The 23040-nt window shown below is 39.3% G+C and overlaps 1 protein-coding gene across 2 annotated transcripts in view; it reads left to right on the top strand.

Moving 5' to 3' along the window:
* Positions 1-23040, top strand: part of LOC117379394 (phosphoinositide 3-kinase regulatory subunit 6-like) — a 49886-nt gene that overhangs the window by 19068 nt on the left and 7778 nt on the right. For both annotated transcript variants that reach the window (XM_033976102.2, XM_055222471.1), the window contains exons 5-10: positions 3305-3373; positions 3525-3657; positions 8108-8177; positions 9052-9250; positions 14802-14928; positions 17737-17823. In XM_033976102.2, coding sequence (XP_033831993.1) covers positions 3305-3373; positions 3525-3657; positions 8108-8177; positions 9052-9250; positions 14802-14928; positions 17737-17823 — 685 coding nt within the window. The remainder of the gene's footprint in view (positions 1-3304; positions 3374-3524; positions 3658-8107; positions 8178-9051; positions 9251-14801; positions 14929-17736; positions 17824-23040) is intronic.

The following is a 23040-nucleotide window of genomic DNA, read 5'->3' as shown; positions in this document are numbered from 1 at the left end:
TTCTAGCACTTTGATAGCTATGGATTAAGCTCCTTATTTATTTTAAGGATTGACTGATGAACAAAAGAATGCTTCAGCCTAACCTTATTAAATCGTGGAACACTGAACCGTCGCCCAGATGGAAGCGTCGCATATTCAGTTCAAAACACGGTTAGAGTCAGAAATGATGTTTCTTGCCAGTCGTATTGTGTTATTGTGATAGGCAGCCTCATACTGACCTTCTAATGGCTGACCCACAGTCTTGGAACAGATCTTGATCAGGTGTTTAAGTCCAGACTTTACTGATGTGGACAAGCAGCTGTACCACAGTATTACAGTACTGCAGCACACTGAGGATAACAGCCGTATAGAACAGTAGGAGGATCTGACGAGTGGCTCCAAAAGATCGTAGGCGACGGAGAAAGTACAGTCTTTGTTTAGTTTTTTTACAGATGTAGTCTATATGATGTTTCCATGATAAGGTGGCATCAATCATAACACCAAGATATTTGTACGATTCTACCCGTTTGATAATTTCGTTGTTGATAATGGTGGGATTTGCAACTGTCAGTTTTGGGCTAAACACAATTTCTTCAGTTTTCTTTGTGTTTATTTCCAGAGAGTTGTTTTTACTCCATGTGACTATTCTGTTAACTCCCTGTTGGTGCAGGTCAGGGCTATCCGAATCATGCAATAAGGTTAACAGTACAGTGTCGTCTGAGTATTTTAGAACGTATTGATTGTTTGAAGTTGCTCGGCAGTCATCTGTGTATATTGTGAACAGCAGAGCAGAACTAACGCAGCCTTGAGGTGCACCGACATTAGTCAAAATGGCACAAGAAAGTGCCCTATTCACTTTGACCAGCTGGACTCTGTTTGTAAGAAAAGAGGCATACCAGTGAATCAAGTAGGGGTTGACTCCCAGGCGAGACATTTTAGAAAGTAAAATGTCAGGTTGTGTTGTATTGAAGGCTGATGAATAATCTAGAAAGAGTGCTCGTGCATAGCTATGAGATTTATCTAGATGTTTAGTGATAATGTGAACTAATGAGGCAACAGCATCTTCAGTGCCACAACCAGTTTTATATGCAAACTGGGATGAATCCAGTTTGGTGTTAGTTGTGGTTTGTAAATGTTTGAGCAAAAGTCTCTCTAGAGCCTTCATGATCACTGAGGTCAAAGCTATGGGTCTGAAGTCTTTATATTCTTTCGGACTTCGAGATTTGGGAAGTGGTTTTATGTGTGAAGTTTTCCATGTTATTGGAACTGTATGTATGTCAATTGAGAGTTGAAACACTGGTTGCCATGCTGGTACAAGCTCTGTTGCAAAGTTTTTTAAAATGAAAGGACTGCACTTATCTGGCCCTTCAGCTTTTTTGGTGTTTGTAGCTTTAAATGTTTTTCTGACTTCATCGACAGTGATTTTAATTCTGTCTGAAAGTCCTGGTTGAATATTTGTGAGAATTAAATTACATTTCTCAAAGCTATCAGATAATTCAAATCTTGTAAAGTAAGTGTTTAAGTCATTGGCAAAACTATGGTCATTATCTGTTGCAATAGGTTTAATGGAAGATAGCATGCCTGTCATTGATTTCATGGTGTCCCAAACCTTTTTGGAGTTATTAGTTTTGAAAGTGTTTTCTAGGTCTTGTCTATGTTTTAATTTTGCTTCTCTTAATTTAAGCCTTAATTCTTTTTCTGTCTGTTTTAGTGTTACGGTGTCTTTGTTGTTAAAGGCCAATTTCCTTTTGTTTATGACTCCTTTAATGTCCTTAGTTACATATGATTTGTTATTTGGGTATATTTTAATTTCTTTTGTGGGGACGACCAACTGTACACAAAAGTTAATATAGTCATTAATGACAGTTGCCCTTTCGTCCAAGGAGCCCTCATAAAAAGTGCTCCAGTCAGTCCAGTCAAAACAAGCTCTAAGCTGTTCCTCACTCTCATTTGTCCAAATTCTTATAACTTTCTTTTCAGGCTTACTTTTCTTAAATTTTGTCTTATAAATTGGAATCATATGAATCACATTATGATCCGAGTTTAAGATAGGTGGTCTACATTTGGAGGTGTAAGCATTCTTAATATTTACAAAACACTTGTCCAGAATGTTGTTTTTTCTGGTTTGATTTTTCACATATTGCTCAAAACCAGGCAACACAGAGTCCAGGTGACACTGATTCATGTCTCCTAGTACTATGGCTGGGGCATCAGGATACTGAAGCTGTAACTCATGAACACAGTCAGCAATGATGTTGGCTGCTTTAGCAGCTTTACCACTGGGAGGGGCATATACCACAAAAAGTAAAATACATCCAAACTCTCTGGGTAAATAAAAAGGTCGTAATGTTATTCTCAGTATCTCCACGTTTGGGTCGCATATCTGGTATTTTACTGAGTGCTGCCTGCACCAAAGATCGTTTATGTACACGCAGATGCCTCCTCCTCGCGTTTTCCCCGAGTCTGCGTCCCTGTCTGCCCGGACGAGCGTGAACCCGAAGATTTCATACGAGTCGCACATCGTCGGCTGTAACCAGCTTTCGGTGTAGCATAACAGAGACGCTTCACGGAATTCATTACAGTACCTGCTGTATGCGCGTAATGTGTCCACTTTGTTGCTCAGAGAGCGCAGGTTTGACAGGATGATGGAAGGAAGCGGTGGGCGATTGGGTCTCCGCCGCAACCGGTTCTTAATCCCTCCTCTCCTTCCACGTCTTGTGCTCCGCTTAGTTCTAATCAACTCCCTTGGGACGGTATCCAGGGTCAGAGTGTCGGGGGCAAAGCCGCACACAGTCCGCTCTCGCAACTCCAACAAGGTCTCTCGGCTGTAGGAGCGGCCCGTTTGGATTAACTCCCCGCACCCGCCCATGCTGCTGTCACCCAGGTGAGCCAGTGTTAGCGGTAGCAGTGACAGCCACAGCCAGGATCCACACAGGCCAATAATCCACACAATCAAAAACATCAGTGACGAAGTTGTTCTCTCATCTGAGAGGTCAGTGACCACCGGATGCCGGAGAACGAGCAAAACAGTGATCAGACATCATTTAGTGCCACAAAAACATAAAACAAGGACATAAGCAAACGGAGCATACTGATGTGCAGTGCGCAGCCGAGCAGCGCACCTGTGAACTCGTGTCTGGTCTACAGTCCAACAGCCAATCAGGACGCACGACACAATGCACACTCATACACTGTTTAAAAAAAAAATAAGCGAGACAGTGAAAGTTGAACCGCGATACAACGAGGGACAAACTGTATATGAATCAATCTGAAGTTTCTATTTGTAGCTAATCTGAGGAATTATTATTTTTCTTTTTTTCTGCAGGCGGAAAGATGGAACAGTCGCAAAAATATCCTCCCTCTTCTGCACACGCTCATGTACGCGCTGATCCAGGTGAGTCTGACAGGTGCACTGCGATGCTAAAAGGAAATTATTATTTTTTTTTACAATAAGGAAGTAGTTCTGAGGTCGATCACTTACCTTGGTTCTTTTTACTCACCTGTGCTTTTGTCCTTACGCCGCCCGGGCTTCTCGGATATTCCAGACGATCCACATTCCGGATGAACTCTATAAACGTGTGTACGACTTCTGCAAAAGACTCCTGACCTACCCACAGCCCTACTGCACCGTGGGCCTCAGCTGCACCAAGCAGATCAAGAAGGAGCGGGCCATTCCAGGTGAAACGCCGTTACATAATCGTCACATCGTTTAGGCGTGCGCTCCTCACATACCGAACTCCTAATTCTCTTTTTTATTGTGTCTCTTAGTGAAATCTCCAAAGATAGAACGAGACAAACTATATTCTACTGATTTAAATAGTAAAAGAAAACGTAAATTCTGTAACTGGACAAAACGTTTTAGAGTGAAGATGGCGATGCGTCCGGGGGGGAGGAGCTAACGACTGAAACTAGCACTTGGTCGTTTACCGTTTCTGTTTTAGTGTAACAGACCTCGCTCCGTGTGAACTGCGCCTGAGTCGTACTTTGCGTAATCATTCAGGCCTCTACTGGCTGCTCTCACACCTATTAGCATACTGGCTATTAGCATACTGGCTATTAGCATACTGGCTATTAGCATACTGGCTAGCACTACTGTTTCCTTGTTTAGATTTAGATCTGAGGATGTTGTTATAAGTAGAAGACGGATTATGTCTAAGGCCTCATTTCTGTCTTTCTTAACAAAAATCTCTTCTGTCTCTCACATTTCTTTTCTGTGGCTCAGATCTGACCCTCTCTCTGTCCAAAGCAGTGGTCAGTGTGTTTGAGACGCAGATGAACAGCAGACTGTGGTCCTGAGCTGCTCTCTCTCTTCTTCTTTTGTGTTTTTTGTGTGTTTGAGATGCAGATGAACAGCAGACTGTGGTCCTGAGCTGCTCTTGCGTCGGTGTTTTAGTTTCTCCAGTGTAACGTCATTTTGCTCTTCACTGAATCCAAAAGAAAATCAAATCTGTCACCTGGTCAGAACATTGTAGGAGTGAAGACGTTTTCTGTTTGCTGAAGCCGCTTCTTCAGTTCAGACAGAAATAAGTCGGTGTCCAGCAGTGATCTGACCAGCAGGGAGGAGCTAACCACACTAAACCTGTAAACAGCTTTTGTTTACAGTTTGTTTGTGCGTCAGGTCTGTGCGAGTGTGAACTGTGCCTGAGTGCCAGAGACAAACATGACCTCCCTGCGGCTACGACCCACAAGCGTGCTACAGACTAATGTGCTACTGAAACAACAACAGACTAAACTATTTCAAACTGTGAATCACGCCCGTGTCCTGTGGAATCCTATTAATAAACCGAAAGGGATCTTCGGAGGACATATAAATATACGGAGCGTAATATCAAAGACCGAACAGATTGAGCATCTTCTAACAGACTCAAACTTGGACTATCTTTGTCTCTCAGAAACGTGGATTTGCCCAACAACTCCGTTATCTGTGTTCACTGTTCCTGGATATAAAACATACAGACGCGACAGGGGGAAGGGGAGGGGGGGAGGGGTTTTGATTTATGTGAAGAACAATATCCAAAGTAAAGAGATTGATTTAAAAAACAAAGCATTAGAATGTGTAGGAGTTACAATTACACTATCTCCTGAAATGTCCTTTGTTGTAATTGCAATTTACCGCCCCCCAAATGCCACAAATACATTTTACTCAGAGTTATTTAAAATGCTTAAAATGTTTGAAGGGAAGGAAGTACTACTTATGGGCGATTTCAATGTCAATTGGCTAAATAAAGTGCAAAAGAAAAAACTCAAAGAAACTATGAAATCATTCCAAATGAGACAAATGATAAATAAACCTACAAGATTATCAAAAACCTCTCAAACACTTATAGACTTAATCTTTACCAATAAACCGGAAAGGATAATCAAAACATATAACTTGGTAACTGGATTATCAGATCATAACTTTACATTAGTTGTAAGAAAGTTGAATAAAACAAGATATAGGGAACAACAACAAAAAAATAATAATAATCAAAATGTGTTTTTTGTTCCAAAAAAGGATTTGTCTCTTTTGGAAGACGATGTAAAACAAATCAACTGGAATGATATAGTGGATAACAAATCGTGTGAACAAGCATGCAATGATTTAACATTAACTTTAAAAAATATCTTAATAAAGTATACAAAGACAAAAAAAATAAAACAAAATAAAAAACGGCATTTGCCATGGTTCAATAATGAACTCTGGGAATTAATGAAAAAAAGGGATGCCTCATTAAGAAAATTTATTAAAACCAAATTGACAACTGATCACTTAATCTATCGAAGTTTGCGAAACAAGGTCACAACATTACTTAGGAAAACAAAGGCTAATTTCTTCCTCAATCTCATCAAAGACGCAAAAGGAAATAGCAAATTGTTATGGAAAAATATTGACAAACTTCTTGGAAAAGAAAATAAAAATAACCATGAAATGCAATTAAACGTAGAGGGTAAAACTCAAAACAATAATGAAATTTTAGCTATAAATTTTAATGAATATTTTATAAATGCTGTTCAGAGGCTGACCCAGTTGTTTCCAACACCTTGCGTTCCCCATAACTTACTCTGTGACGAATCAGGCTTTAGTTTAACATCTGTTAATGATGCAAAAGTGGAAAATATTTTGGGAAAACTGAATAACAGTAAAGCAAAGGACCTGTATGGATTGGATAGTGTATTTCTAAAAAGCCATCAAGAAAGCCTGATCCCAGCCATAACAAAATTAATAAATCAGTCAATAAATGATAGTATATTTCCCGATGTATTAAAAACTGGCATCGTAACACCAATATTTAAGTCAGGAGACAAACGAGAAATTAGTAATTATCGGCCCATAACCATCCTCCCTGCCATCTCTAAGGTCTATGAAAAGGTCGTAGCAGAACAGCTAATAGAACATCTCGAAACCAAAGCATTTTTAAATCCTTTGCAATTTGGTTTCAGGAAAAAATACTCAACAGAGACAGCTTGCACCTACTTCCTTGAACAAATTAAATCAAATATAGACCAAGGAGGGGTAGTAGGAGCGGTCTTTCTCGACCTACGAAAGGCCTTTGATACTGTCTCTCACAGTATCCTACTAAGGAAACTATCAAATTTTGGACTGTCTAATCAAACGATTAATTGGATTACATCATACCTGGGTGGCAGGAAACAGTGTGTCCGAGTAAATCATACACTGTCCCCAATTAAAGACTGCACCATGGGAGTTCCGCAGGGCTCTATATTAGGGCCTCTGCTTTTCAGTATGTACATCAACGATCTCCCCTCAGTGTGCAGTATAAATGTCATCATGTATGCGGACGATACAGTCCTATTCACTCATGGGAAAAATAATGCAGAAGTGGCCATGAGTTTAACAAGGGAATTGCAAAAGATTGCTGCCTGGCTGCAGAATTCTTGTCTTACATTAAATCTAGAAAAGACAGTTGCAATGTATTTTACAAACAGGCATAAATACTCAGATTACCCAGATATCTATATTAATGACAAAAAAATAAAAAATGTCAACTATTTTACTTACTTAGGTGTTACTCTCGATCCAAACTTAAACTTTAAGAATCATGTAAAAAAACTGTGTAACTCCTTAAAATTTAATCTGGCAAATTTTAGATACATACGAGGGTCTCTTACAACTGAGGCATCAAATATGTATTTAAATTCTATGATCTTGTCACGTTTTCTGTACTGCATAACAAGCTGGTCGCAGGCCTGAAAAACAGCTCTAAAGCCTCTTGAATCAATGTATAAATGTTCGCTAAAGATTCATGACAAAAAATCCAGACAGTATCACCACTGTCAGATCCTCTCCAAATATGGTTTTCTAAACTTTAATAATCTGTTAATATATGCGAACATCTGTCTACTATTTAAAATCATTCATGGTATTGCTTGTCCTCCTCTAAGAAGGTTTGTCTCACTGAGCTCAGAAAAAACAACTCGAGTCACTAGGGCGCCCTCTAGAGGAGACAAAACGTAGGACTTCTTTTGCTAAATCGGCTTTCTCGATCGTTGCTGTGAGTCAGTGGAATAGTTTTGCCAAATGAGATTATAACATGTACAAGTTTTCAAAAGTTTGCACAGGTGACAAAGGAAAGGCTAATATCAAAGCAAATTTGCACTCATTAGTGAATGTGTGTGAAAGAAAGAGTATTTGCACATTTGAAATTGAATGTTTGTGTGTGAATAATTTGGTATGGAAGTGTGTGTGTGAGCTGAATGTTTTTAGAAATGTCGTATTTGAGTGTGAGATGTGCTGTATTTGATGTATGTATCATAGATGTACAGGTTTCTCATCCATCTACACCAAACTTATTTACTAAACATCAGCCTGTCCAGGGACTACAGGTGGAAATTAGCATCTATGCTATAACCTGGCACCAAACATCTCTCCTTTTTTTTTTAAGGTCAATGTAATGTTGTGCACTGTCCCTGTTTCAAATAAAAGCATACCATACCATACCATACCATAGTCATAGTCATTCAAGCCTCTAATGAGTGATTTCACACCTGTTAGCATCCTGGTTAGCCCTGTTGTTTTCTTTGTTCTCTTTAATTGGAGTAGACCACATTGTACATAAAGTTCTACATAATAGCCAAGTACTTTTGAGAGTATTTGAAGTATTCTGTTTTATTGTTTCAAATACAGGTCTCACTTTTCAGAGGATGGTCGTCGCCGAACAGAGATTAAAAAACGATCTGTACCGTTTCCAGGAGAGGTGAGCGTCACCTCTAAATGTCTGATATTTTGAAGCCCCAGATTTAACCCGTTTACTCTGTGTTTACTCTGTGTTTACTCTGTGTTTACTCTGTGTTTACTCTCTGTGTTTACTCTGTGTTCACTCTGTGTTTACTCTGTGTTTACTCTGTGTTTACTCTGTGTTTACTCTGTGTTTACTCTGTGTTTACTCTCTGTTTACTCTGTTTACTCTGTGTTTACTCTGTGTTTACTCTGTGTTTACTCTGTGCTTACTCTGTGCTTACTCTGTTTACTCTGTGTTTACTCTCTGTTTACTGTGTTTACTCTGTGTTTACTCTGTGTTTACTCTGTGTTTACTCTGTGCTTACTCTGTGCTTACTCTGTTTACTCTGTGTTTACTCTGTGTTTACTCTGTGTTTACTCTGTGTTTACTCTGTGCTTACTCTGTTTACTCTCTGTTTACTGTGTTTACTCTCTGTTTACTCTGTTTTCTCTCTGTTTACTCTGTTTTCTCTCTGTTTACTCTCTGTTTTCTCTCTGTTTTCTCTCTGTTTTCTCTCTGTTTACTCTGTTTTCTCTCTGTTTACTCTCTGTTTACTCTCTGTTTACTCTGTTTTCTCTCTGTTTTCTCTCTGTTTTCTCTCTGTTTTCTCTCTGTTTACTCTCTGTTTACTCTTTTCTCTCTGTATTCTCTGTTTACTCTATTTTCTGTTTACTCTGTTTTCTCTCTGTTTTCTCTCTGTTTTCTCTCTGTTTACTCTCTGTTTACTCTGTTTTCTCTCTGTTTTCTCTCTGTTTTCTCTCTGTTTAATCTCTGTTTACTCTGTTTTCTCTCTGTTTTCTCTCTGTTTTCTCTCTGTTTTCTCTGTTTACTCTCGTCTCTTTCTCTGTAGAGTTTTTGTCCTGGCCGATCCTGCCGTTTTCTCCTCTTCCTTGTGCCGAGTGGTGCGTGACGACATCGAGGCGTCGGCGGCGACCTCCAGGGGGCGTGTCTCTCCTTTTGACCACATGTGCAGCGTGGTCCAACACGCCATCCAGGCCAACGTGGGTCTGGAGCAGAGCGACGGCTCCAGACTGGCCCGAGCGCTCAAGGTCAGGGATTTTAAGTATTATTCAAACCTCCATGTCACACACAGACCTGGAGTGTGTTTTGTTTCATTGTTTAACACAAACCTGCAGATTTAGGCTGAGTTCTTCTCTCAAACTGAAAACACTCTGTTCCACCTTGTGATGTCATCATGTGGTGATACAGGAAGTGCTCCACTGTGTTTTTAAACTCCACACACCTTCATTTATAGAATCATTTGGATCATTTCAGTCCTGGAGTTGTCACTTATCTCGACTGAACTAAAGGTAAAAGGAGGAGTTAACATGAAAACTACCACTTGATGACATCACAAGGTGGAATGTCGCGTTTTGAGCTTTGTAGATGTAACAGACTAATAATAAAATGACTCAAACATGTGTGAATGAAACAAAACACAACTCCAGGTCTGTTTTTGAGGAGGGAACAGCGTTAGAACACGGTTTCACGCTCACAAGTCCATTTTGCGTCATAAAGGAGTTTTAAACGTCACTTTCACTTTCACTTCCAGTCAAAAGTTTAGATCCGCTCACATCGTGGATCGTCGATACCAGATTCAGCATCATTTCCGATATTTGACACCCGCCCTGTTCGTCTTTGTTCTTTCTTCTGTTCAGTTCTTAGTTTTTTGGTGGATGTGGTTGTACCTGGGCCCACGTTTACACACAAACTCTCATCAAAACGTTTCCTGTCCAGATCCACTCAGCAGGTGGTCGTCACTTGTTTAAAGCTGCACTCTGCAACTTTGGTTGAGGTTACACTGCAGCGTGTTAACACTTTGCCTGGGTTAGAGCTGCCAGAAATGTTCCACAGTGTGTCATTACACCTGTCTGTGTCTGTCAAATATTTATTCAATTGCCTGTGTTTTTATTGTTCAAAAACACATTGAAAAACGTGCTTTCTTACTTTAGGGTGGGCTTGCCTCTCCACGGGTCTGACCTATAACTTGGCCTAGTGGTTTTATACCTCGTTGTCGCCATGGAGATAGAAAGGTTGAGGCAAAAGCAGACGAGCGGCTTGAAGACTTCCTCTGTTTTTTGTCAGAGCTGTTCTAAACCACAGTCTGCTTCATGTGACTCTGCGCCGGAACGAACAGAAAGTCCCTCTAACTATAGACTGTTATATAAGTGGACATCGCTAACCCACTAGCCACCGCGCTACAAACAGGAAGTGATCATGGGCGCACTTCCTGCTCCATTGACTCTGGCTCCAATTCACTTCACATTGAAAAACTGCAGCTGTCAGACTCATTTTGGGCTTAAATGTTTGTATTAACCCTCTGCATGGTCCTGGGGGGCATTTTTTGAGTTTATTTAATTTAGTTTTTTTATTTTTTTTATTTTGAGGGTTTTTTTGTGGGGTTGTGTTATTTTTATTTATTTATTTTTTTGTTACATTGAGGGGGTTTTTTTTAGTTCATTTTCTTTCTTTTTTTTAGTATTTAGAGTTTTTTTTATTATTGTGAATTGTTTTTTTTTTCTTATTTTTATTATCAAAACAACTAAACGATTTTTTTTCTTATTTTTTTGTTATTTTGAGTTATTTTTGTTTGTTTTTTTGTTTGTTTTGAGTTTAATTTATTCATTTATTTATTCATTTTTTGAGTTTATTTTTGCTATTTTTTTATTTAGTTTTTTTTTGTTATTTTGAGGGTTTTTTGTGGGGTTGTGTTATTTTTATTTATTTATTTTTTGTTACATTGAGGGTTTTTTTTAGTTCATTTTCTTTCTTTTTTTAGTTATTTAGAGTTTTTTTTATTATTGTGAGTTGGTTTTTTTTCTTATTTTTATTATCAAAACAACTAAAAGATTTTTTTCTTCTTATTTTTTTGTTATTTTGAGTTATTTTTGTTGTTTTTTTTGTTTTTTGTTTTTTTGAGTTTAATTTATTATTATTATTTTTTTAAACAGCGCCCCCTCTCTCTGTCTCTGCTGCTTCAGACTCATTCTGGTCTTAAATGTTCGTATTAACCCTCTACATGATCCTGGGGTTTTTATTTCACTTTTGTGTCTGTAAATAAAGTTTTGAACATTAATAACGACACATTTACAGAGACTTTCTCTCACCTTCCTACTGCAGAGTTTAAATACGTTTATCGAGAAAATACAAAAGAATATCGATCATTTCCTGTTTGACGATGTCGCCCACGTCTCAGTGAACAGGAGGACGACGCAGAGACGACGGGGTCAGTGTGACGAGCTCTGACCCGCTCAGGTCAGACAAACGAGCGGACGAGACAGACAGACACGGACAAAATCAGATAAACGTATTAAACTCTGCAGGGGGAAGGTGAAAAGTCTCTGTACATGTGTCGTTTGAGGCGGCTGCTGTGGAGATGTTCCACAGTACGGCATTAAACTTGTCTTGACGTACATTTGTTCAGCTCCAGGCGCCTCACCTCTCCACAGATTTTACCTGCTCTTAAATCCTGAAAAAACAGAGGTCATTGTCGTTGGTCCCAAAGGTCAAAGAGATTCTCTGTCAGACCAGATAATCTCACTCGACAATGTGAATATAGCTTCTAGCCCTACTGTAAAAAATCTTGGAGTCCTATTTGATCAAAATCTCTCATTCACAGCCCATATAAACCTAGCTTGTAAAACCGCATACTTTCACCTGCGAAATATAACTAAAATTAGAAATATTTTACCTAAAAACGATGCTGAAAAACTCATCCATGCATTTGTTACTTCCAGACTTGATTACTGTAATTCTCTGCTCGCCGCCTGCCCCAAAAGTACTATAAAGTACTATAAAGTACTATAAAGTACTATAAAGTACTATAAGGAGCCTCCAGTTGGTCCAAAATGCAGCGGCCAGAGTCCTAACAGGAACTAAAAGAAGAGACCACATCAGTCCTGTACTAAAATATCTGCACTGGCTTCCTGTCGAGCTTAGAATCAAATTCAAAGTCCTCCTCCTGACATACAAAGCCCTAAACGGTATGGCCCCATCCTATCTGCAAGATGCTATTGTCCCGTACCAGCCAAACAGAGCACTCCGCTCTCAGAATGCAGGACTATTAGTGGTTCCTAGAGTGTCCAAAAGTACAGTGGGAGGGAGAGCATTCAGTTACCAAGCTCCTGTGCTATGGAATCAACTCCCTGCTGATGTTAAACAGGCCCCCACAGTCTCTGTATTTAAGACCAGGCTTAAAACCTTCCTCTTCGGTATAGCGTATGACCAGGTTACTTAGTGAGGGAGTTAGGGTTATTAAAACCCGGGATAAGATAAGCTGCAGTAGGAGTAACTAGCTGGGGGAAGTATGGCAACCTGAGCACTATCCTCTACTTTGCCCTATTTTCTCATCAGCAATGCTATTCACATGTTGTCCCCTGTCCCACTCCCCCTGTGGAGTGTATCTCTTTCAGATGCCCCGATGACAGTTGGACCTCCTCCTTGCCTGGCTCTCCTCCTCCTCGCCCGGCTCTCCTCCTCCTCGTCTGGTCTCCTGGCCGATTTCTTATGTTGTCTGATTTTTCCTGTTGTGTCTGATTTTTCCTGTTGTGTCTGATTTTTCCTGTTGTGTCTGATTTTTCCTGTTGTGTCTGATTTTTCTTGTTGTGTCTGATTCTTCCTGTTGTTTTGTTTTTTGTGTCTTGGCGGCACGGTGACTGAGTGCCATCACTCATGTCTCACAGCAAGAAGGTTGGTTCGATCCCCGGGTCACCAGGCCTTTCTGTGTGGAGTTTTTCATGTTTCTCCCCGTGTCTGGATGGGTTTCCTCCGGGTACTCCGGTTTCCCCCATCAACCAAAACATGAACGCCCTTCGAGACAACTGTTGTTGTGATTTTGGGCGTTACAAAAATAAATGAATTGAATTGAATTGAATTTAAACTGAGGACAATCCAGAGCTTTGACTTTAGACTCAGCTCCTTCTTCACCACGACAGACGAGACTCTGATCTCGGGTCTGGTTCAGGACTGAGAGGATGGAGCGAGATTGTCCTCGTGCATTTCCGTTTTGGGGTTTTCTTTGCATAAAGTGCAGTTGGATCGATTGTTTTGACATATTTGAGCATAAAGTCGAGTGAATTCTCTATCAGTTTAAAGAAACATCTCGTCTTATTATTTTATCTTAAACCTTTGGCTCAGAGTTCATCCTTTTTTCAAACAGTGTCAGGGACTAATTTTCTCCAGTAAAACCACAGAGGGGACATCTTGTTGTAGTGACATCATTTAATTAGAAAAATGCCCTCCACATTCTGAGTTTATATAAATGGACATGACCTTAGCCGCTGAGTTTCATACAGGACGTGATCATGATGCACTTCCTGTTCCGTTTGCAGCAGTTCTGTTCAAACCTCACACCTGCTGCACGTCCAAGGCCCGAGACTTTAAAATGTCCAACGTGAACTGGACCTGAATAAAAAAATACAAATCTGCTTGTGATTAAACTCTTCATCTGAAAACTTACAATAAAATAAAATCATGCACATGTGGGGTCCAACAACAGACTGTTTATGTAAATGGACATAGTTAAGACTCGACTGTGGCTCCAGTTCACTTTCTATTGATAAACTGTCTCCTCTCTCTGTCTCTGCTGCTTCAGACTCGCCATTTTGGTCTTAAATGTTCGTATTAACCCTCTACATGAGCTTAGGTTCACTTTTTTAAAGTTATTTTGAGTTTTTGTTTTGTTTTGTTTTTTAGTTATTTTGAGTTTATTATTATTATTTAGTTTATTTTCTTCATTTTTTGAGTTATTTTGAGTTTTTTTTGTTTGTTTTTTTTTTTTGTTGGATTCTGAGTTCATTAAAAAATTGTATTTGTTATTTTGAGTTTATTTTTTTTAGTTATTTTTAGTTTTTGTTGTTTTTTGTTATTTTGAGTTTATTTAAATTTTTTATTATTTTGAGTTTATTTATCTTTTGTTATTTTGAGTTTAGTTACTTTTTGTTATTTTTTTATTTATTTATGTATTTATTTAGTTATTTTGAGTTTATTAATATTATTTAGTTTATTTTCTTCATTTTTTGAGTTATTTTGAGTTTTTTGGGTTTTTTTTTTTAGTTAGATTCTGAGTTCATTTAAATTTTTTATTTGTTATTTTGAATTTATTTTTTTAGTTATTTTAGTTTTTGTTGTTGTTTTTTTTAGTTATTTTGAGTTTTTTTATTATTATTTTGAGTTTATTTATCTTTTGTTATTTTGAGTTTAGTTACTTTTTTTTTATTTTTTTATTTTTTTTTTATTTTGAGTATATTTTTTTATATATATTTTTTTGTGTTTTATATATTTATTTATTTTTGTTTTTTTCACAAACTGTCCCCTGTCTCTGTCCCTGCTGGTGTCAGACTCGTCATTTTGTTTTGGGGTTTTTATTTCACTATTGTGTCTGTAAATCAAGATCTGAACATTAATAACAGACACATCAGGTCCTTCTGTCCCCGAGGTCGCTCCTGTTAGCGTTAGCATTAGCGTTAGCGACAGGTTTGATTGCGGGAGGGGGCGTTACCTTCAGCAGCCTCTGTCCTGATTGGCTGTTTGTGGTGACGTCACACTCTTCCTCACACAGTCCGTGCTCCGCTCTTACCTGTGGCGTGTTTTTCTGAACAGGACGCGGGTCGTGACGTGGAGCACTATTTTCAGGAAGTGCTGTCGGCGTTTGAACAGCGCGCGGACCAGAGCGACGCCCTGAGCGGCCGCCTGCTCCAGCTCTACCATCAGATCGTGGCTGACACAGGTGAGACACAGGAGCGCTCAGACGTCTGGACACGCCCTCCTTCAATGTGTTTTTTTTATTTTTCTTCATTTGTACTTCTTTGTACTTCATGTACGCGCAGTAAATCATCAAATATATGAAGTAAAATCTATGGAAAATGGTAAATTATCACATTTTTATACAGCGCTTTTCAACTTTGAAGTCACTCAAAGCGCTTTACATCACACGTTCACACACACACACACACACACACACACACACACACACACACACACACACTGGGGGCGAGGGGGTCTAAGTGTCTTGCCCAAGGACACGACAACAGCATACTCTACCAACTGAGCCACTGTCGATCTTTGCTTTGTTGATTTTAGAGGTTTTTTTTACTGTATTTTCTGGACTAAACGTCGCTCTGCAGTATAAAAATTGCAAAATAATGAAGAAAAAACATTTAAAAGTCGCACTTTTTACTTTTATAAACAAACAGAAAACATCAAATATATGACATAAGTTATAGGGAATTATTTAATCAAGAAAAAACTTAAATTCCATTCCATTAAATATGTTTTTATATCTATATTCAAATCGTCAAAGTCTCCACACGTTCAGTTATTTCACTTTTTTTCTTTACTACTGTATTTTCCGTCGCTCTGGAGAATAAGTCGCACTTTTGGGGAAGTTTATTTTACAAAATCCGAGCCCAAGAGCAGACATTTTATCTTTAAATGAAGTTATAATAAAAACAATGTCTAAACTGTAGCAGCCTCAGGGATTTCATCTGAGCCCGAGGGAGAAAAAACTGGATTATTTTATATGAAACGTAAAAAAAACAAAATGAAATGACACAAACCTCGTGACCCGACGTCCACGAGGGGCTAACTGCTCATCTGGGGCTTTCTTTCTTCTCACTCTGAATAAATATCAATAAAAATGTCAAAGATTGTTAATTATATCTACGTCTTAGTTCATTTCCTGTCTGAACGGAGCTTTTGAAAATGTGGGCGTGGCAGAGCGCTGACGTCCGAGTGCGACGACTTATACATGTTTAAAACTGCTTCACAACTAGAGCATAAAAGTCAAATATTAAGAACAAAACACTAAATTAAATACATAAATATGAGGGACTGTTCCTTTAACGTAAGATTTTAACAGTTAATCAGATAAATAAAGTGGAAAAAACAACACGTTTACTCTGGATCTCACTCCAAAAAGTCACACTTATCGTCCAGAAAATACCATAAATGTTTTTCTTTGCTTCATAATTCCATGTTTCTCACTTTTTCTGTGTTTATGAAACGTCGACAGTAGTAAAAATAAACAAAACAGAAACAGTGACCGAGGGGGCGTGTCCACGTGCAGTAATGACCCTCGTCCCTCGATTAGACGGTGACATCATATGAGCCGACCACAGCTCAGTTACATAACATGTGGTGACGCCTTAAAGCTACAGCACAAACGGCTCGTTCAGACCGGATCTGGGATAAGACATCTGTGTCAATTAAATCAAAGTCTCTTATTCACAGAAGGACCAGTATCGGGTATAAATGAACATATGTACTTTTTAATTTTATTTAATTTGATATATATTTTATATTATATACATTATATATTTATTTTATTTTTTATTTTATTTTACCTTTATTTATTTATATTTTATTTTTATTTATTTATGTATTTTATTTTTATATATTTTATTTTTTTTTTTTTAATTTTTTGTTAATATAATTTTTATTATAATTTTTATGTATTGATTTATTTATGTATTTTATTTTTATATATTTTATTATTTATTGATTTTTTACTTTATTTGTATTTATCTTTATACAGGGGAATTACAGTTACTTTTCTAACTTAAAATAAATACTTGTCAGTACTTCATCGTGTCATTTTGGGTTTGAGCTGCACAGTGTTAGAAAGAACAGAGAAAACACAGAACTTAGTGATATTTTCATCTTTTTCCCTCAAAACTCAAGCTGTTTGTAATAATAACATGTTTTTCTCTTAAATATAATGCACCTCTGTGTAAAAGTAAAAGTACTCTGAATGCAGTACTCTACGCTACAAAACACATTTTAATTTGCATATTGGGACAAAGATCTCTGGAAGTATTTAGACAGTACAAGTTCTTCTCTCAAACTGAAAACACTCCGTTCCACCTTGTGATGTCATCATGTGGTGATACAGGAAGTGCTCCACTGTGTTTTTAAACTCCACACACCTTCATTTATAGAATCATCTGGATCATTTCAGTCCTGGAGTTGACACTTAACTCGACTGAACTAAAGGTAAAAGGAGGAGTTCACTTGAAAACTACCACTTGATGACATCACAAGGTGGAACAGAGCGTTTTGAGCTTTGTAGATGTGACAGACTGATAATAAAGTGTGACTGAAACATGTGAATGAAACAAAACACAACTCCAGGTCTGTTTTTGAGGAGGTAACAGCGTTAGAACACGGATTAAAGCTGCAGGAGTCAGGTGTGTGTGTGTGTGTGGGGTGTGTGTGTGTGTGTGTGTGTGTGTTGTGTGTGTGTGTGTGTGGGGGGGTGGTGGGGTGTGTGTGTGTGTGTGTTTGATGTTCGTTGTTTATTTACCTCACACACACTGACCTATAAAATGGTAGAATTGTCTTTGATTTATTTCTGGGCATCTGTTTCCATAACATCCGTGTTATTTTTAAACCCGTGTCAGACCTGATGAGCTCCGGATGTGTGTTTTCACTCTGTGGATGTGACTCTGTGTTTGTGTGTGTTTGTGTGTGTTGTGTGTGTTGTGTGTGTTGTGTTTGCGTCTCTTTCGTCCCATATTCATGTTTGTGTTTATTCCAGAGCCGTCGTCCAGCGGAGCCCCGAGCGACTGCCCCCTGCCCAACCCGGACATGAGCTTCTACCTGTGGACGGAGGAGCTGGACATCTGTGAGTGTGTGTGGTCAATGTGAGGACAGCACAGGCCACGCGTCGCTAGGGGCGACTGGGGCGAGTGTTTGGCCCATTGAGCCGCAGGCGGGTTGAATCACGCTCCCATAGATTTATTTTATTAGTTTTTTAAAATAATAATAATAATAATAATAATAATAGAGTCAATGGGCTTCACCCATTGACTCAGTGTTGACGCTGACATGCTAGCAACAATAAATATGCATGTCCCACACCTACGGCGTGGGTTGCTAGGATACAGGAGTCTGTGCAGGGGGCGGTGCTGCCACGAAGTTGCAGCGTGAAAACAGCAATAGGCCCTACGCCCTCTATGGGCTCGGGCCTAAAAATAAAAATAATTAAAGCCGCAAGCGGCATCGAGCGGCCCTCGCAGGCCCGGCACTCCCTACAGGAGGCGCTAACGTGCCAGTTTTGTCCGTGTTATTGCAGCTTTGGGCTGGACGTGTCTCTAAACAAACACACAGTGGAAGGACTGATGCACCACTGTGGCAACACTGTGCAAAATACAAACTGGGCCCCCTGGACTTTTTTGACGGGAACGACCTGAAGAGTCACTGTGCCAAATTTCACATTCTTAATTGAAGTGAATAAGTCGTTATAAAACTTTGAAATGTATGAAAATTAGTACATTTTCCCATTAGGATAACATGGGCTGTTTTATGCATCGCCATGGCAACACGGTGAAAAATATGACATGGGTCCAGTTGACTTTTTTCATCAGGATGACATGAAGAGTCATTGTGGCAATTTTGACAATATTCCGTGAAACTAATGTTTTTCTGATGATTGGATAAATGTGGGAGGTTTCCCATTAGGATAACAGTTTGTCACATCGCCATGGCAACACGGAGCAAGAAACACATGGGTCTGATTGACTTTATTGATTGGGATGACCCAATAGACTCATTGTTTTATTTTATTTGTGATTATTATTATTGTTTGTGATCTAAAAGCACAATTGATGTAAATGTGACGACTCCAAACCTTTTTCAACATTTAAAGATGTTTGTGTTTCCCTCAGTCGTCCTGATCCAGAACAAAAGACTAAGTTTAAAATCTGTAACTGGACAAATCGTTGTAGGAGGAGCTAACGACACTGAAACTGTAAACATGTTCACAGTTTCAGTGTCGTTAGCGCCCCCTTCAGACAGATATAAGGCAGTGTCCAGCAGGAATCTGACCAGAACTGAAGAAGAGACTTGGACGACTCCTACAACGATTTGTCCAGTTACAGATTTAAACTTTACCTTTTGCTAAACATATAAAGATGAAACTTAGTGTGACAAAGGCCCATGACACATAAAAAACTCTATTCTGACTCCGTCCTAAACCCAACAGGACGTCGGCCAGACTGGACAGAACCCCATTTTTGCAAAATTTCCCTTCTCTTACTTTTTATATCTCCACCTTGGAATTTATTTCAAGATGCTTGAAAAAAGGTAAAACTAACCAAGACTCATGTGCAATTAAATATTATTATTTATTTTTTTGATGAATTTTAAAATGTGGGTTTGGCTAATCCACAAATCAGTGACTGAAAGGCTCACGAACAGCCTCACGAACTCATGTAAAGTCCATGCTGCTGTTCTGTAACCACAACAGTCTACACACACACACACACACACACACACACACACACACACACACACACACACAACAAGGCGAGTTAAGTGTCTTGCTCAAGGACACCAAACCCACCAGATCCCCTTAACGGCGTCTCGCTCTCTCAAAAATCCTGGTGAATATCCCTGAGCGTGTCCTGTTTTTCCGATCCTGTTGTTGCTGTTTCTCTGCATTTTCCACACTTTGGGATAACTCTTGGACTCTGATTCTGAGCTGGAGTTGACTTTGTGCTAACTCTACGCTCTTCTGTCGCTCCTCCATGTGCTTTTGTTGTAACTCGTACACTCTGTTCTCCAGCTCCAGTTTGTTTTTTGTCAGGTTTTCCAAGTGACTCGTCCAAAATGCGTCTCTTTCCCTGTGATGTTTCTCTAAAGTTTCTCTGAGCAGAACCTCACGTTTTAACGCTAAACTGTTCTCATTAAACATATTTTCAATCTGGGTTCTAATTGCAAAGAGATGAGCAGCTTCCCTTTGTACCATTTCGTCTTTTAAAAGTTCTACTTTTGTTCTTAAATTAGCGTTTTCGTGCGTCGATTCATTCCTCAAAATCTCAACGTTTGCTGCAAGTTTTGAGTTTTCTTTTTCCAGATCTGTGACTTTTTGTTCCTTCCTCGGGTTCATGTCTGTGGAATCCTCGACTTGCCTTAGCACTTGATCATAGAATTTAAAAGGAGCCTCTTTTTGGCTCAGTTTCACTTTCAAAATCTCGATCGTTTCTTTAAGTTCTGCTCGTTCTTTCTGCAGATTCTTAATCGTTTGCTCCTTGGCTTCAGTTTCCATCTGATTTTCCTCCAAAATCGTTTCTCTCTGGGCCTCCAAGATTTGCAAGTTGGAACAATCCTTCTCCAAATGTTCTATCTTTTGCCCCATAACTTTGCCCGTCTCTAACTGCCCCTCCATCGTCCTCTTTGACAGATCTCAGCTCCTCGTTTTCTGCCTTCATGACGTCCTTGTTTAGTTTTGCTCGTGTTTCCTGGAGTTCCTTCTCTTTCTGAGCCAACTTCTGCTGCTCTAGTTGGAGCTGCTCTTCAAAGTTTCTCCTCTCAGTGTTGATCTCCTCCTGTTTCTCACGAAAACATTTAATTATATCTTTTAATTCTTCTTTAACTTCATCTACTACCTGCTCTGAATCTTTGATCGAGTGTTTCAAAGAGTCGTTTTCTGCCCTTTCCTTTTGAATATCTCGATCTAACCGGCTCACCTCCCTTTTAGAGATCTCCAGTTTATTTTCCAAATCTTTCTGCTCCTGACTCCACTTTTCTCTGTCCTCCTCAAACTTCATTTCTTTGATTTTGAGTTGTTGCTTAAGATTTTTGATTTCTTGTTTTAACTCTGCCGTTTCGTGTGAATCGTTCCCTCGTTCATGATGTTCCTCAGTCGTTTCTCTGGTTTCAGTCTCTTGAGTTTCTGCAGTGGATGTTTGAAGCTCAGACTCTTTTACACCGAACCGAGACTTGACTATTTTCATCTCCGCTTCAAATTTTAGGGCTTTCTTCTCAGCTTCTCTTTCTGCTTTCTGCCACTGTCTAAACTGCATCTCCATTTTGCGTTGTTTCAGAGTGAGCCCTGAGACTTTATTTCCCATAACTTTGTCCGTCTCTAACTGCCCCTCCATCGCCTCTTTGACAGATCTCAGCTCCCCGTTTTCTGCCTTCATGACGTCCTTGTATAGTATTGCTTGTATTTCCTGGAGTTCCTGCTCTTTCTGAGCCAACTTCTGCTGCTCTAGTTGGCGCTGCTCTTCAAAGTTTCTCCTCTCAGTGTTGAACTTCTCCTGTTTCTCACGAAAACGTTTAATTATATCTCTTAATTCTTCTTTAACTTCATCTACCTTCTCTTTTTCTGCCCTTTGCTTTTGAATATCTCGATCTAACTGGCTCACCTCCCTTTTAGAGATCTCCAGTTTATTTTCCAAATCTTTCTGCTCCTGACTCCACTTTTCTCTGTCCTCCTCAAACTTCATTTCTTTGATTTTGTGCAGTTTGAGTTGTTGCTTAAGATTTTCGTTTTCTTTTTCTAACTCTGCCGTTCCGTGTGAATCGTCCCCTCGTTCATGATGTTCCTCAGTCGTTTCTCTGGTTTCAGTCTCTTGAGTTTCTGCAGTGGATGTTTGAAGCTCAGACTCTTTTAGACTGAGCTGAGACTTGAGTGTTTTCATCTCCATTTCATATTTTAGGACTTTCTTCTCAGTTTCTCTTTCTGCTTCCTGCCACTGTCTAAACTGCGTCTCCATTGTGCGTTCTTTCAGAGTGAGCGCTGAGTCTTTATTTCGCAGACTCTCTACTTTGTCCAACAATTGAATATTTTGTTGTTTTAGTGAGTCCAGATCCTCGCTCTGTTTTACGGCGTCTTTATCTTTGGTGAGTTTATCAGAACTGCACGTTTCTGGCTTTACTCGTTTCAGTCTTTTGATCTGAGCCTGAATGTCCTTTGCGTTCATTGTTGTGTTTGTGAATCTGTTTCACTAGTGAGTTATTCTCTATTACTATAATCTGTTACTCGTGAGTTTATCGTGAGTTTATCAGACAAGTTCTTCTGCTTCAGCTCTACAAACTCTCTGAAACTAAAGCTTTGAGGCTTTACAGGCTGTGCCACTTTGTGACATCACACAGTTCGAGAATCCCGGTTGCCGTGGCAACGCCGTCGACACCGGCCCTCAGGGTTTTTTATATATAAATATACAGGCATCGCCATGGCAACACCGTGCAAAATACAGAATTGGCCCCCGACTTTTTGGGCGAGAACGACCTGAAGAGTCACTGTGCCAAATTTCACATTCTTAATTGAAGTGAATAAGTCGTTATAAAACTTTGAAATGTATAAAAATTAGTACATTTTCCCATTAGGATAACATGGGCTGTTTTATGCATCGCCATGGCAACACGGTGAAAAATATGACATGGGTCCAGTTGACTTTTTTGATCAGGATGAGATGAAGAGTCATTGTGCCAAATTTCACATCATTCCATGAAACTAATATTTTTCTGATGAATGTGAAAATTTGGGAGGTTTCCCATTAGGATAACATTGGCAGTTTGGTGCATCGCCATGGCAACACGGTGCAAAAAAACACATGGGTCTGATTGACTTTATTGATTGGGATGACCCAATGGAATTTTGTGTCAAATTTGGTGACATTTGGGAAAACTAAATTTTCGGCCGTCCATACAAATATATTCTATGTTCTGTAGGGGGCGCTATCGCGCCAATTTATTTTATGTCACAATGAGTAGGTTTAGGCCCAAAAGTCTTACAACTGATTTTAATTTAAACCAAATCGGACTTTGTATGCGCAAACGGGAGCAAATTTAGAAATTTGAAAATTGCAAAAATTCCAGTGGAATTTTACGGCTTCGCCGCACGCAAACCGTAATAGGGCATCATCATGAATTGAATAACTTTTGATGCCCCACTTGTCCAGATGATGTACAGTGAATTTCAGCCCTGCAGGTGAAGCGCCTTCAGAGGAGCTGATTAAAATGTGACGTCAGCGAAAACGCTGACTTTGCATTTTGGAATTTTCAATCCAAGATGGCCCATGTGCTCATCGTTGCAGAAGCAATAGGCCCTACG

Source organism: Periophthalmus magnuspinnatus, chromosome 1 (genome assembly GCF_009829125.3).
Source record: "Periophthalmus magnuspinnatus isolate fPerMag1 chromosome 1, fPerMag1.2.pri, whole genome shotgun sequence".
Classification (NCBI taxonomy): domain Eukaryota; kingdom Metazoa; phylum Chordata; class Actinopteri; order Gobiiformes; family Gobiidae; genus Periophthalmus; species Periophthalmus magnuspinnatus.
This window is presented reverse-complemented; position numbering and strand designations above follow the sequence as displayed.